The sequence below is a fragment of the Lactuca serriola genome, chromosome 7, assembly GCF_051521515.1.
Source record: "Lactuca serriola cultivar US96UC23 chromosome 7, Lser_US96UC23_V15, whole genome shotgun sequence".
NCBI lineage: Eukaryota > Viridiplantae > Streptophyta > Magnoliopsida > Asterales > Asteraceae > Lactuca > Lactuca serriola.
Genome location: NC_136414.1, coordinates 169559241 through 169574491, shown reverse-complemented (window position 1 = coordinate 169574491; position 15251 = coordinate 169559241). Strand labels below are relative to the sequence as shown.

The following is a 15251-nucleotide window of genomic DNA, read 5'->3' as shown; positions in this document are numbered from 1 at the left end:
CATTTTCACAAAAGAAAATCATATGTGATATATGTTAAATGTTAATGTGGGACCAGGTGCTGCATATAAATACATGAAAGAGTCTAGGGGTGGTTTTGAGAATACTAGAGCTATAGGAACATATACAAAAAATTTCAAAAGAGATTGGATTGAATTAATTGGAGAAACAGATGCAGATTTTGTGATAAACAAGTTAGTGAAGAAAAGGATTATTTACAGGATTTTTCATTTGACTATAGTGTTGGACGTAATGGAGAATTGACTGAATTGTTTTGGACGAATGAAGAAGCAAAACGAAGCTATTATGTCTTTGGAGATGTTCTTGGTTTTGATGCAACTTATCGAACAAACAAGTAAGTGACTCCACAATTTACTTATATTTTCGAATTATTTAATTTAGAAATATTAGAATAGTGAATCATCATTTTTAATTACAACAATTTTGTATCAATAGATTTTGAGAATAAAAATTTAAAAATAAAAGATTCAAAAATAAATTGAATCTTTAATGTAATTATAATTTGAATAATCATATTTATAATCATTATTAATAGAGAATCATTTAGGAAATTTTTGAATATTAATAATTTTTTTATTGAATCATTTAATGATTATCTTAAATTAGATCAAATTTAAATAAATAGTATGTAAGTCATTAAATTATATTTTTGAATCATTGTATTTAGAATCATTAATTTTATGAAATATTACTCTATCAATAATAATAATGAAATATTTTTGAAACTATTTTGCCTTTGGAGATTTTCTTGGTTTTGATGCAACTTACCGAACAAACAAGTGACTCCATAATTTACTTATATTTTGGAATTATTTAATTTACAAATATTAGAATAGTGGATCATTATTTTTAATTATAACAATTTTGTATCAAAAGATTTTGAGAATAGAAATTTAAAAATAAAAGAGTCAAAAATAAATTGAATCTTTAATGCAATTATAATTTGAATCATCATATATATAATCTTATTAATAGAGAATCATTTAGGAAAATTTTAAATATTAATAATTTTTTTATTGAATCATTTTACTGATTATCTTAAATTAGATCAAATTTAAATAAATAGTATGTAAGTCATTAAATTATATTTCTCAATCATTGTATTTGGAATAATTAATTTTATGATATATTAATCTATCAACAATAATAATGAAATATTTTTGAAACTATTCAGACTATGGAGATTTTCTTGGTTTTGATGCAACTTACCGAACAAACAAGTGACTCCGTAATTTACTTATATTTTCGAATTATTTAATTTACAAATATTAGAATAGTGGATCTTTATTTTTAGTTATAACAATTTTGTATCAAAAGTTTTTGAGAATAAAAATTTAAAAATAAAAGATTCAAAAATAAATTGTATCTTTAATGTAATTATAATTTGAATCAGCATATTTATAATCATTATTAATAGAGAATCATTTAAGAAAATTTTGAATATTAATATTTTTTTATTGAATCGTTTAATGATTATCTTAAATTAGATGAAATTTAAATAAATAGTATGTAAGTCATTAAATTATATCTTTCAATCATTGTATTTGGAATGATTAATTTTATGATATATTAATCTATCAACAATAATAATGAAATATTTTTGAAACTATTCAGACTTTGAAGATGTTCTTGGTTTTGATCCAACTTACCGAACAAACAAGTGACTCCATAATTTACTTATATTTTCGAATTATTTAATTTACAAATATTAGAATAGTGGATCATTATTTTTAGTTATAACAATTTTGTATCAAAAGTTTCTGAGAATAAAAATTTAAAAATAAAAGATCAAAAATAAATTGTATCTTTAATTTAATTATAATTTGAATCATCATATTTATAATCATTATTAATAGAGAATCATATAGGAAATTTTTGAATATCAATAATTTTTTTATTGAATCATTTAATGATTATCTTAAATTAGATCAAATTTAAATAAATATTGTGTAAGGCATTAAATTATATTTTTGAATCATTGTATTTAGAATCATTAATTTTTTGAAATATTAATCTATCAACAATAATAGTTATATTTTTTGAAATTTTATATATATATATATATATATATATATATATATATATATATATATAAAACTGGATCACTACTTTAATAATATTAAAACGTTAAAAAGAATAATTTGCATCATTAATAAAAATTTAAAATAAATAATTTGCATCATTACTAAAAATTTGAATAAATAAATTTGTCATTTCTTTGTTTTACAGATATATGATGATTTTTATATCATTTACTGGTATAGATAATCATAAACGATGCATAACTTTTGGAGCTGTGTTACTTCAAGTGAAAGCATTGAATCTTATTCATGGCTACTACATGCTTTCAGAAAAACATTTCTCAAAGAGCCAAATGTGATTGTGATAGATCATGATGCTGCAATTTTACAAGCAATAGTTGTATTCTAGAATGCAAAACATAGATTGTGTATGTGGCACATATAACAAAAATTTAATGACAAGGTTAGTATAAAATTATATCTTTTTTTATTTAATATAAATGGTTTTTTAATTTTATATATATGTATGCAGTTGGGAAGTCATATGGTAAAAACAGATGTTTTGAAAAAGTTGAGTGATCTAATTTGGAATGAAACAATACTTAAAGAAGATTTTGAATCAACATGAAAAAACTTAATGGATGAGTTTCACTTAAATGAAAACAATTGGTTCAACTAGATGTACAAAATGAGAGATTTATGGATTCATTCTTTTTTCAAAGAATGCACATTCTCTGGATTAATGAGGACTACATCAAAATCTGAAGCTGAAAATTATTTCTATGGGCTACTCTCTAACTCAGATTTGCATTTGATTGAATTTTCAACTCATTTTGATACCACATTAGAAGGACAAAGATGCATTCAAAGAAAAAATGATCATGATTCAAGATACACGAAACCAAATTTTAAAACTAGATTGAAACTTGAAGTTGAAGAAGTTGAATTATTCACAGGAAATGCTTTCTTTGATATTCAATCGGAGATTGTTGCATCAATGGTTAGTTGCATGTCAATCAGATTAGAAGAATCAGAAGAATTGAAAACACTCACAATAAAAGATATAGACAAACATCCACAACGTCATGGCCAATTTGAGGTACATTATAAATTATAATTATATTACACATCTTATATTAACTTATATTGACTATTTATTACTTTTTTTTACAGGTTGAACTTTTTAAATCGGATCAAAAACTTCTTTCTTCCCGCTTCAAAATTGAATTGACAGGAATTTGATGCAGTCACTGTTTCTATGTTTGAAGAATGGAAAGTGTGGAGAGTTATCCAAAAGCATATTTGACAAAAAGATGGACAAAAGATGTGGTACCACGATACATGAATACTTATAAAATACCAAATGTCCATACAAAAGAAAAGAAAGAAGAAATACAATATGTTATACAGGTTTTAGAATTTGAAATGGAGTCTGCATTGATATGCCGGTGAATGATTTTGACAAATTGATCTTGTTAAAAGATGAAATGAATGAGAAGATGACAAAGGTTGACAATGAAACAAAAAATGCAAAATCAATGAACAACACATAAGTTATTGAGACTTTGATGGGTATGGAACAGAAAGAGAAAGTAAACATATTACCTCCTACATTAATCAATAACAAAGGTGTTTGAAAAACAAAGAAAAGAATGAAGGGTAGAAAGGAGATTGTTGCTGAAAAAGCAAAGAAGGATGGGAGAAAATGTCATAAATGTGGTAAATACATAAAATACGGCACAAGTGAAAAACATGATGCACGTAATTGCCATAAATTCGCAACAAAAGGCGTGACAACTAATGTTTGATAGATATTAAATTTGTTTGATATATTTTTAACAAAAGAACTATATATTGATTAATAAGTTTGTTTGATGTTTTAAATAAAATGATGTTCTAGATATTAAGTTCTTATTGAATCATTTTACCCTTATATTTTTGATGCAAACGATTTAATTCAAATATGAGTTATAAAGTAGTTGATAAGATTGTTTGAATTTTTAAATAAAGTAATATTCTAAATGGTAATATCTTTTTGAGTCTTTTTATATTTATAATTTTGATGCAAAAATGTTGATACAAAATTATAGATATAATTTTTTTTAATAATAGCTAAAATTTGATTTACAAAAGTAAACAATTTTGCTTCATTAATTTATGAATGAAATATTTTAATAAAATGTTTGATAGGTTAATTAAAATGATGTTGAAAATATCAAGTTCTTTTTTATTCTTTATATATAAATATTTTTTGATGCAAATTTTTTTTATCCAAAATATTATTTATAAGTTTTTATTAAAATTAAATGGTGTTATAAATGATAATTTCTTTTTGAATCTCTATATTTTTTTATTCAAAAACTTTGATAAAAAAAATAGTTATCCAACATAAAATATATTATAGATTAAAAAATATTAGTGGAATAAGAACAATTTTGGTTCATGACTTTATACGTGACATTTTTAATATAATGTAAGGAATTTAATTTGTAAAATCATAATAAAAGTTTGAAAAAATGAAATTGCATCATCAAACTATAAAGAACAAATGGTTTAAAAAAATATAAAATTTTGAATTAACTATAATACTATTTATCTTAAAAACACGTTGGGTCACAACCTTGATACTTTTATACTTGGACAAGACTTAAAAACATGGGCCACATACTAACATACATAACATTTTATTTTATGAATAATTTGAATCAAAAACATTATAAAACACAATTTTGTATCATATCATAAATGGATCATATATTACCATATAATGGTGATCATTAAAAAAAATATACATATAAATTTTACATAAAACAAACAAACATACTTATATAGACTTGCTTAGCATCATTATAAACCAACATTTCTTTCATAGGATAAGTGTATCATAGTTTACCATAGCATGGTCATCATCAAAAACAAAAAACAAAACATACATTTAAATTCTAAATAGAAAACAAACAAGGATACTTATATAGTCTTCCTTATCAAATCACATAAAAACCAAAATATTTTCAAAAGCAGACACATCAAATAATCAAAGAACACCTATTGCTTCAACCCTGCCTTCAACTTCATGTAAATGACTTTCAGTGTAAATCTTCTTCCTCTTGTAGCTTGATAGATTATCATAACCTCAAGAGTTGTAACAAAAGAAGCTTTGCACAAATTCATGTTTGACAACATCTTACAAACATATTTCTTCCTTATTTCAGAAAATTGCATCTTTTGACTGGTACACTTAGGCAGAAAATCAACATCTAACTTCTCCGCTCCACCACCACGATAAACGTCCATGTGTCTCATCAGAAATAACCCACAGTCAACGTCATTGTCTTTAGTTTGCCAGTCCATCTGAAATCTTTCCATCTTCATTATTTTGAATGAAATGACTCTAATCCAAAATATTCAAATACTGTTTAAACATTGTCTTCTGCATAAATGTTTTTTTGTTAGTATAAAAAACAAAACAAAACAATAAATATAAACTAAAATAAAAATAATTACCAAATTATCAAGAAAACCCCGATATTTTATAGGGATCCCTTCTGTAGTCATGTTGTTATCAATCATTTCCATCTTTCCATGGATCAAATGAAAAACAATCAAAAAGTAATGTTATTTCCTAAGAATAGGAAAGAATACTTGTTGAAAAAATAAAATGTTAAAAATTAATATATATATATATATATATATATATATATATATATAATTTAAATAACAAAATATAAAAATAATTAATTAACATACCAAATTAACATGTAAACTTTTAACATGGAGAAACTTTTCCAAATGACTTTGAATTCTGTCTATAAATCGTGCATTAATACTATCCGTCTTCTTGAAAACAATATTTGTCTAACAAAATGAAAAAAAATAGAAAATATAAAATATAAAAAACACTACGGATCATACCACAAGTGAGCATGGCATGAAAAACCTTGAGGGAGTAGTATGGCCTTTATATTTTTCCAGATCATTCAGAAAAGCAGACCATAAATCAATAACACCTCTGTGAATGCTACAACCCGGTATGAGAGACTCCATCACAGATCTTATACCAACAAATCCATTGGTAGAATTATAGAGTTTTTCCCTAGAAAAATTAAGATTATAAAAACATATACTAAACTTTTAGGATAAAAAAATTAAGATTATAAAAAAAACATCAATAAAGAAATACCTGCGATTACGCATCACCAAAACGTGAAACACGTTCAATTGTATCAACTTCTTTTTTATGGTAAGGTGAACAAAGTGCTAGAGTCGGTTGTAGATCTCTTTTTGGTCTACCTGGCTTGGCATTGATGTTATAAGACTGAATTGGTATTGTAGAAAAAAAATGATAAGTTGCTTAATCTTCTCTGCATAACTATTAAGAGGAATTGGATCATTTGGAGTTCTAAAACCTGCATCTAAAGCAATGTTTGAATCGAACAATTGCCCCTGAGACAAATTTTCAACTACCCCTACATGTTTGAATCCAACAACTTCACCTACAATGCTTGTAGAAGATTCACCAATAACCAAAGCATGATCTGAATAAACAGGAGAAGGCTTTCCTAAAGGGTTTGAAATAATAACATCAGGATCATGAAACTGATTTGAAACAATTGGATCACTCAATATTTTGCTTGGCTCAATACTATGATCATCCAAAACTTCATTTGAATTTATTAACACCTCCAACTGTTCCTGAACCTTAGGATGATCCAAAGTTTGTGTCATTGACAGTTGATCAAGTTGAACATCTCTTAACTCCTGACAAAACGGAACATCTTCACTTTGTTTTTCAACATTCGAAAAATCCTTGGAAACTTCATCCTTCTGATTTACTTCTGGACCACAAGATAACACAATATTTTGATGAAGTTTATTAAATTCAACATTTCCTTTATCAACATACTCCGAAATCTCTTTGTTGCATGGGAACTGATTCCAAGCATGATTGATCCAATGATCAATGGTAGGCTTCAAATAACTATAACTTTTAAACAAAAAATCAATCTTCTCCTTAAAATCCTGAAAAATAATATTAAAATCAATAGATGATAAAAAAATGATCAAATAGAATATGATTCAAAAACATAATGCAAAAACATATATACCTCAAAAGACTTTGAACCATAAAAAATAATATCAAATCGAGGAACAGAAGGACTGCTATCCATCCAATCTTCATTCACATTATAATATTTATCAAAAACAAATAAAAAAAATTCAAAATATATTGAAAACTTTTAATAAAATAAAACTTACCGTCATTTCTCATTTCATCATCAATTATGTTTTCTTGAACAAACTTCCTTCCTTTATCAGCATTACCCACAAAAACATAAACTGATTCAAAATATAAAAGTAAATACAAATAAAAAAAAGTAAAAAATAAATTAAACTTACCATTATCTCTCACTTGATTCTTCTTTGTGTTATCTTTAACAACTTTTTTTCCTTTGTCAGCAAGATCCAAAATCGTTCTCAATTGATTTCTTGTGAACAATATTGATTCCTTTTTCAGAAAAGATCCAAAAAAATGTAATAAATTACAAAGGAAAATAAACATAAAAATTAATTGAAAAAACAAATTACCTTCAACTTGTTGAGTTTCAGAATTTTTCTTTGAACTTTTATTCATTTTTTTTCAAATGAATATTTTTTCTCATCTTTTTCTTATGTGTTTTCTTTTTCATAACAGCACCATATTTGTTTTCTTCATTCTCTTTCATCTTTTTCTTTTCCATTATTCTTCTCAAAACATTAGCAGGACTAGTGTGTTCTTCATCTACAAATATAAAAACAATTTTTTATTAAATTAAAATATTAAAAAAAACAATTAAATAAGATTATAAAAATAAAAATATTTCATAAAAATGAAAAATAATATAAATTTGTTTCTGTTTCAGAATTTTTAACTATTGCATCATCAACAAAATCTTCATATTTTGAATGACTTCAACTTTTTCCTAACCTCCATCACTAAATGCTTCTTTCAATTTATTTTTAACTTTAATTGGAGACCAATAAGATGATGCAAGATATACCCTTTCAAATGACGAAGATGACTTTGTGCAATGAAGATACAATAACTACATAACATGAAAACAAAATATAAATAATAACTAAATTGAGAAAAAATAATTCAAAAAAATATAAATTTTAAACCTACCACTAAAAACGCAACGGGACCAGTGTATTGAGGATTCTTGACATGAATTGAATCTGATTCAAATTTCAACAAATTTTTGTTCTGATTTAAACAATCAATTACAAAGCCACACCAATCAAGATCTTTAATGGACACTTATTCATCAAAATTTTCTAAAATTTTTTGGTTGCATGTACCATCAACCATGATGGTCACATATGCAACCAAAAAATTCAATAAACATGAAACCTGAATCAGTGCTTTTTTCTAAAAGCTCTCTGAGATTAGGAAGCCTAATACTAGAAATAGAAAACTGATTCCTCCAGTTTTTAATAACAACAATCCCAGAACGACTTTTCTTAGGAATTTTCATAGAAATATCACCCATTGGAAGTCTATATATGTTAAAAAGGAACTAGAAATATCAAAACAAACATTAAGAAATAAAAAAAAAAAAAAACAATTGTTGTGAAAGATTCTTATCATTACAATGATTATAAACGATAATTTCTAACATGAATAATAACTTAGCTTACCTTGAATAACAAAATAAACATCTGCAATCATATTTATGACTCCTAAAACAAACAAATATGAATTCCTTAAATGTATATAGATAACAACTACCTTTTTTTTAATAATGCTAGAAACAAAGAATCAATATATGAAAAGAAAGCAAATAATAAAAACACATTTTATACATACAAACTATAAAATGTGTTTACATAAACAAAAAAACGATATCAAAAAATGACAAACTAAAAATTGATATTAAAAACAAACAAATAAACATGCAAATTTGATAAAACAAATACAGAAAGTAGACAACATAAAACAAATACTAACATAACAAACTAAAAATTGATATTAAAAACAAACAAATAAACATGCAAATTTGATAAAAGTATATTTACATAAACAAAAAACGATATCAAAAAATGACAATATCAAGTAAACTAACAATTTCAGAAACGATAAACAATAAATTGAACTTCAAATACTTCCATTAACAAAAAAACGAAACATAACAAACAGAGAAAGACGAATACATCAAAGAAAGTATAAATAATTCAATTAAAAAAAACAACGATATCAAAAAGTGATAATATCACATAATCTAACCATTACAGCAACGACAATCAATAAATAGAACTTAAAACACTTCGATTAACAGAAAATCGAACAAAAAGACACAGACAAAGATGAAGAAAGAAAATATAGCAAAAAAAGAAAAAACTAGGGTTTCGTAATAATTAAAAAAACGAAAAAGCTGAATAAATGACAAATAATCGATGAATCTGAACAACAATATAGCAAAAACTAACAATAAGGACTTTATTATACATAAAGAAATCAAACACGAACTTAATAACATAAAAACTAAAAAACAAAAGTGTAGTTGCTTCCATAAGATCAATATGAGAACTGCGAAGATTAAACACGATGATTGAAAGAGTATTACGACTTCGAACGACAAGATTATACGATCGATGCTTGAGAATTTGATACACTGAAACAGCAAAAAAGAATGAAGAAAATAGGGGGAGAACGAAATAAGACGGTAACAAGAGTTTATTTTTGCAAATGACGATTGAGCCATCAAAACAATTATCACTCGACGGAAAATGACAAAAAGTTCGATATAATTTCAAAAATGTCACCGCCATTTTTATTAAAAAATACAATTAAATCAAAAACATCATAGTCATTCAATTTTTTAGACGGAGGACCACGATTCGTCCTTGCAGTCTTCACCAAAAAAGAAGTCCTCACCCGATCTCTCTCTCTCTCTCTCTCTCTCTCTCTCTCTATATATATATATATATATATATATATATATATATATATATATATATATATATATATATATATTAGTTTTGATATCTTTGGATTGTCACTTGTAATTGTAAGTTATAATAAAACGATAATTAATTTAAGAACAAAGCATGTGGGTATCCTTTATCAAAATGCATACTCTAGCACAAAACATATCACACCAAATATTGTACATTTTTGTAATTTTTTGTCTAAACATTTACAAAAAAGGCATCCTTACGTATGCAGAAAAACTTGAATTAAATCATTAATCATTGTTAAAAAGCAAATATAATTGTTACACCACAAGAGACAATTATATTTTTTCCATTTTCATAATAATCCCCATTTCTAAAAAAAAATTAATGAATATCATTTTTCTCATTTATTACTCTCAACAAACTTCTTGCTCTCCAACCCCAATCCGCTTTCTTCTTATTTATATGCATATCTGTTCTCACTCCTTTCTAAGCATTCTACACTCACAATTTCTTGAAATGGGGGTTTTCATTGTTGCTGCTATCTTCTTCATGCAAATCTATATCACCGGAGCCAAGGTTCCGGCGGTGATTGTGTTCGGAGATTCCTCTGTAGATGCCGGAAACAACAATCAACTTCAAACGGTTTTGAAGAGCAATTTCCGGCCTTACGGACGTGATTTCTTCGGCGGAAAGGCTACCGGAAGATTTTCCAATGGACGTGTTCCGCCTGATTTTATATCGGAGTCGTATGGTCTGCGGCCGTATGTGCCGGCGTACTTGGATCCGGCGTATAACATATCGGATTTTGCCACCGGAGTTTGTTTTGCTTCTGCTGGCACAGGTTACGACAATGCTACTTCCGATGTGCTTGTAAGTCTCTCTCTCTCTCTCAGATTGCTCTTTCATTCGATGAAGAAATCGCGATTATTTCATTTGATCAAAGTAATTCGATTATGAAGAAATCGCGATTGTTTCATTTGATCAAAAATAATTCGATGAAGAAATCATATGATTGTACGGAGTACGAACTGTTTGTTAGCTGCAGGATTCATCATTCATGTTTGTTTCTAGAAGTTTCTTAATAGCAAAATGCGTTTTTCATCATAAAATTACACTGATATTTTACATCAAACAGAGTGATTTTGATAAAACTGGAATCAAAGTTAAACTACATTCATGAAATTGATTTTGCAGTAAAATGAATATTAATTTTGAATACCTTTAAACACGAAGAAGTAAATGAATTTAATGATTTGTTCATCAAAAATTGTTATCTGAATTATTTAATTCTGTTCAGTCTCTACATGTGATTTCTTATAATCATAAAGATCACTCAAACAGCTCACCACCATTAATAGCTTAACTAATAAAGCGATCACCTTGAGAAAATTTGAAAAAAAATAATAATCTGTAATTAAAAATCAGGATAAGATTTACTAATGCTTAATTTTCCTTTAATGCGTTAATTATCAATGATATATTTATATTAATTTTATTCTGTTATTTAGATTAGATTTTCTGTTATTCCAAATTTGGTATAACGTTCAAAGGTATCTATAATATTTGGTTGGTTTCGCAAAGTATGTTGACTGGTGTGAAGTATTTTAAAAGCCGCCTTTTTAAGTAAGAAACAAATTATTGATTTATTTTATTTCTACCAACCCAAACAAACACACAAAGTGTATTTAATATATTGAAGTTTTGAAAAATTTAATTTTGCAAAATGACAATTTTTTAAGCTATCAGTTATTCATAAAATACTCACATATTTTGTAAAACTTAATTTTGCAAATTATTATAACTTATGAAATATCTTTATTTATGTTCTTCATTAAAGAAATCTTTCAATGCTATTTAATGCACGAAATAATAGGTATTTTCATAAATAGTTTTCGAAAAAATGTATTAAATGTTTCATAAAGTATGAATGATTTTTCGTAAAAGAAAAGCAATTCAAAATTATTCACATTTTTTAAAATATAAATAATTTCATAAAATATTTTTAAATTTCCAAAAGTTCATTTTTTTTTTTTTTTTGCAAAAAGTGATTATTATGTGACAATTTTCCAAAATGTTATGATTTCAGGAAAGGATATCTCTCATTTTGATCGGTGATGAACCCATTTATAAATAATTAAATACTAACATTAAAGGTCAATAATAATGAAATACAACGTATTTTATTGATTTGTTTATTATATTTATATTCCTTTTATTTTTCTTATTGTATTTTGAAATTTCGATCAAATTATAAAAACATTTTACATGAAATTTTCATTATTATAGCTAGATAAAAAATTTCATAATATAACATTTTAACAAGAAAAAAAGAAGAAGCTTAAACTAGCCAAACCAATATTGTCTAAGGCTGTGTTTGACGCGCCACAACTAGCTGATAAGCTAGCTTATTTTTCGAGTTTTTTTATGTTGTCGTGTTTGGTAAGTCAAAAAGTAGCTTATAAGCTAGCTTTTTGAAAAGCTACTTAGACTAGCTTTTTAGGAGCTTTTTTAAAATTTTCCAAATACACCCCTTAATTAATTATAGAAACACATACTCTTACATGTCCTTTTATGTAATTTTATATATTTCAGCTAGCTTTTCAGCTAGTTTTACCAAACGTTATTTTTTATCAGCTAGCTTTTCAGCTATCAGCTAGCTTTTTATTTAACAGCTAGCTTTTCAGCCATCAGTTAGCTTTTCAGCTAGTCCGCCAAACATAGCCTAAATAATATCAAATCAAAGTTTTTTTTATTTTATTTTATTTTTTTATTCTTTCTTTAAGTCATGCATGAGTAAAGTGGCTGAATGTGTAGCAACGTTTTTTTAGCTTACCTGTTAAATAATTCATTTACATTAAGTGCTTAACAGATTAAGTAAAATACTGATAAATTTTATTTTCTGAATACAGTCAGTGATACCTCTATGGAGGGAGGTAGAGTACTACAAGGACTACCAATCAAAACTTCGAGCCCATTTAGGCGTCGAAAAAGCCAACACTGTTATATCCGAAGCAGTGTACCTTATAAGCATGGGTACAAACGACTTTCTTGAGAACTACTACTCGCTTCCCAACCGAAAATCACAATACAATGTTACTCAATATCAAAATTTCCTTGCCAACATTGCCGAGTGGCTAATAAAAGACCTTTATGCCCTCGGTGCTAGAAAAATTTCCCTGGGAGGCCTTCCTCCCATGGGTTGTTTGCCATTAGAGCGAACAACCAGCTTTTTTGCAGGAAATGGAGATACATGTAAGGATGAGTATAACAAGGTGGCGTTGGTGTTTAATGAGAAGTTGAATGGGTTGGTGGAGAGGTTGAATGATGAGCTTTCTGGGGCTAAAATCGTCTTTTCCAATCCGTATGCTATTTTTCAGCAAATTGTCCGAAAACCATCCACTTTTGGTAATTCGCTTCTCTTCACTCACTCGAAAACTTCGGATCCAATATGTACATTGTCCCTGTTTGTTACACTGATGATGTGTGTATTGTGTCTGACATGCATTTGATGATTCCCACGTAATGAGATAAAAAATTATAATTTTATCTAACATTAAAAAGAAGAATAATGTAGGAAAATAACTTGATGTGGACCTCTTACACATTTGATAGCGACATTTATGTTAGTCTTTTGATAACTTTAAATTTGGTGTAGTTTAGGACCACAAAAAAAAATTATTAGTTTTGTTCGTAGAGATTTTATTTTAGTTTTGGTCCCCTTTACTTATATTATAACTTTTAAGTACATAAAATCCAGTTAAAATGATTGTTTGATCTTTTTTTCTTTAATATTATTATGAGAAATTAAATATCATATTATTTTTTCCACCTACATATATATCTTAGTATATATTTACATTTTTGACACTTGTTATATTTAATAAAATTAATAAATTTTTTATTAAATTTATCATTATTTAAAAATGATATGAAGATGGATAGAAAAAATAAATAGAATGATATTGCATTTCTTTGTTATTGCACTTTGTTAAGTGGAAATACGGAAGAAACGGAAATATCTAAAAATAATTATATAAAAAAGGATTAAAAGAAAGTAACATAAGGAACAATGTTGTAGTTTACTCTTATAACATCCGTCATTTAAAATATTTATATCAACTATTCATCATTGTTTTGAATAAATGGATAATAACATTATTATTTTATATAAATAAATAAACACAAATTTAATACAATTTAATCAAGTGTAGGTGCATTGCATTCAATAATGTTGGGTGGCAAACTGGCAAATGCATGGCATGCCACACATTATGACAAAGCTTAAAAACATTACATTAAATTGTCAAACATATGTACAAGTACAACAAGTACAAATATCTCCCCACCCGTAGACACAATATTCGTCATACATATATTTATTTTAAAATTCATAAAAATCTTATATGTATATATAATAAATAACTAATTAAAATTTTATACAGGATTTGAGACAGCAGCTGTGGCATGTTGTGCGACAGGATTCTTTGAGATGGGATATATGTGTGATCAATACAATCCGTTTACGTGTTCGGATGCAAGCAAATTTGTATTTTGGGATTCTTTTCATCCAACTGAAAAAACCAATCGTATTATCTCCCAACATTTGTTTAAAACTGTTCTTTCTAAATTCTCTTCGTAACTTTTGGTGATATATAAATAAAAAACCAGAAAGGAAGATATGAATTTGGAATTTGTGTGGTATGTTCTATTATTTATACTTGTTGTATTTCGAATCAGAGGTTACGTATGATGTATAAAGAGGTTTTATGTTGTTGATTTTGTATTGTTTCCTTTGGTCTTGGTTATGTATGATGTATGAATGTGCATGCTATATTTGCTTTGTGAGGTGGGGTTTGATCGTGATGAATGAACAAAACTATCTATCGAACGGAAATAATCTTACCTAGTGTGCAATTACAAGGTGAGAAAAAACAAACATATGCAATGTTGGTAGAAGGAAAAAACTTTGAAGGATGGAACTATGTTGGAGGTTCTTGGGTTCGGATGGAATTCAAATCCCATAGTGTGTGTTTAAAGTTCAAACAAAATGATGGGATGAAATAAATATTTAAAGAAACCAAACCTTTTGACGAAGAACTTCATGCAAAATGAAAGGATAGTGTAGGTAGAGATTGTTGGTCTACCTTCGCACGTATGGATCCCAAGTGCGTTTAAGAGAGTGTCGAGCCAATGAGGTGTTGTGATGTGTATGGACGATAATCAAGAAGATAATATATATATATATATATATATATATATATATGTGTGTGTGT

General features: G+C 26.5%; 1 protein-coding gene across 1 annotated transcript; it reads left to right on the top strand.

The window, feature by feature from the left end:
- Window positions 1–10455: 10455 nt before the first annotated feature.
- LOC145061951 (GDSL-like Lipase/Acylhydrolase superfamily protein) lies at window positions 10456–14754 on the top strand. Its single transcript, XM_079009550.1, has 3 exons — window positions 10456–10848; window positions 12888–13383; window positions 14421–14754. The coding sequence occupies exons 1-3, from the start codon at window positions 10495–10497 to the stop codon at window positions 14615–14617; spliced, it is 1047 nt and encodes a 348-aa protein (XP_078865676.1). The 5' UTR covers window positions 10456–10494; the 3' UTR covers window positions 14618–14754.
- The last annotated feature ends 497 nt before the right edge of the window (window positions 14755–15251 follow it).

Coding starts and splice junctions, on each gene's coding strand:
- LOC145061951 (XM_079009550.1), top strand. CDS start 10,495: ATGGGGGTTTTCATTGTTGCTGCTATCTTCTTCATGCAAATCTATATC. Junction 10,849..12,887: donor ATGCTACTTCCGATGTGCTT/GTAAGTCTCTCT, acceptor TTCTGAATACAG/TCAGTGATACCTCTATGGAG. Junction 13,384..14,420: donor CCGAAAACCATCCACTTTTG/GTAATTCGCTTC, acceptor AATTTTATACAG/GATTTGAGACAGCAGCTGTG.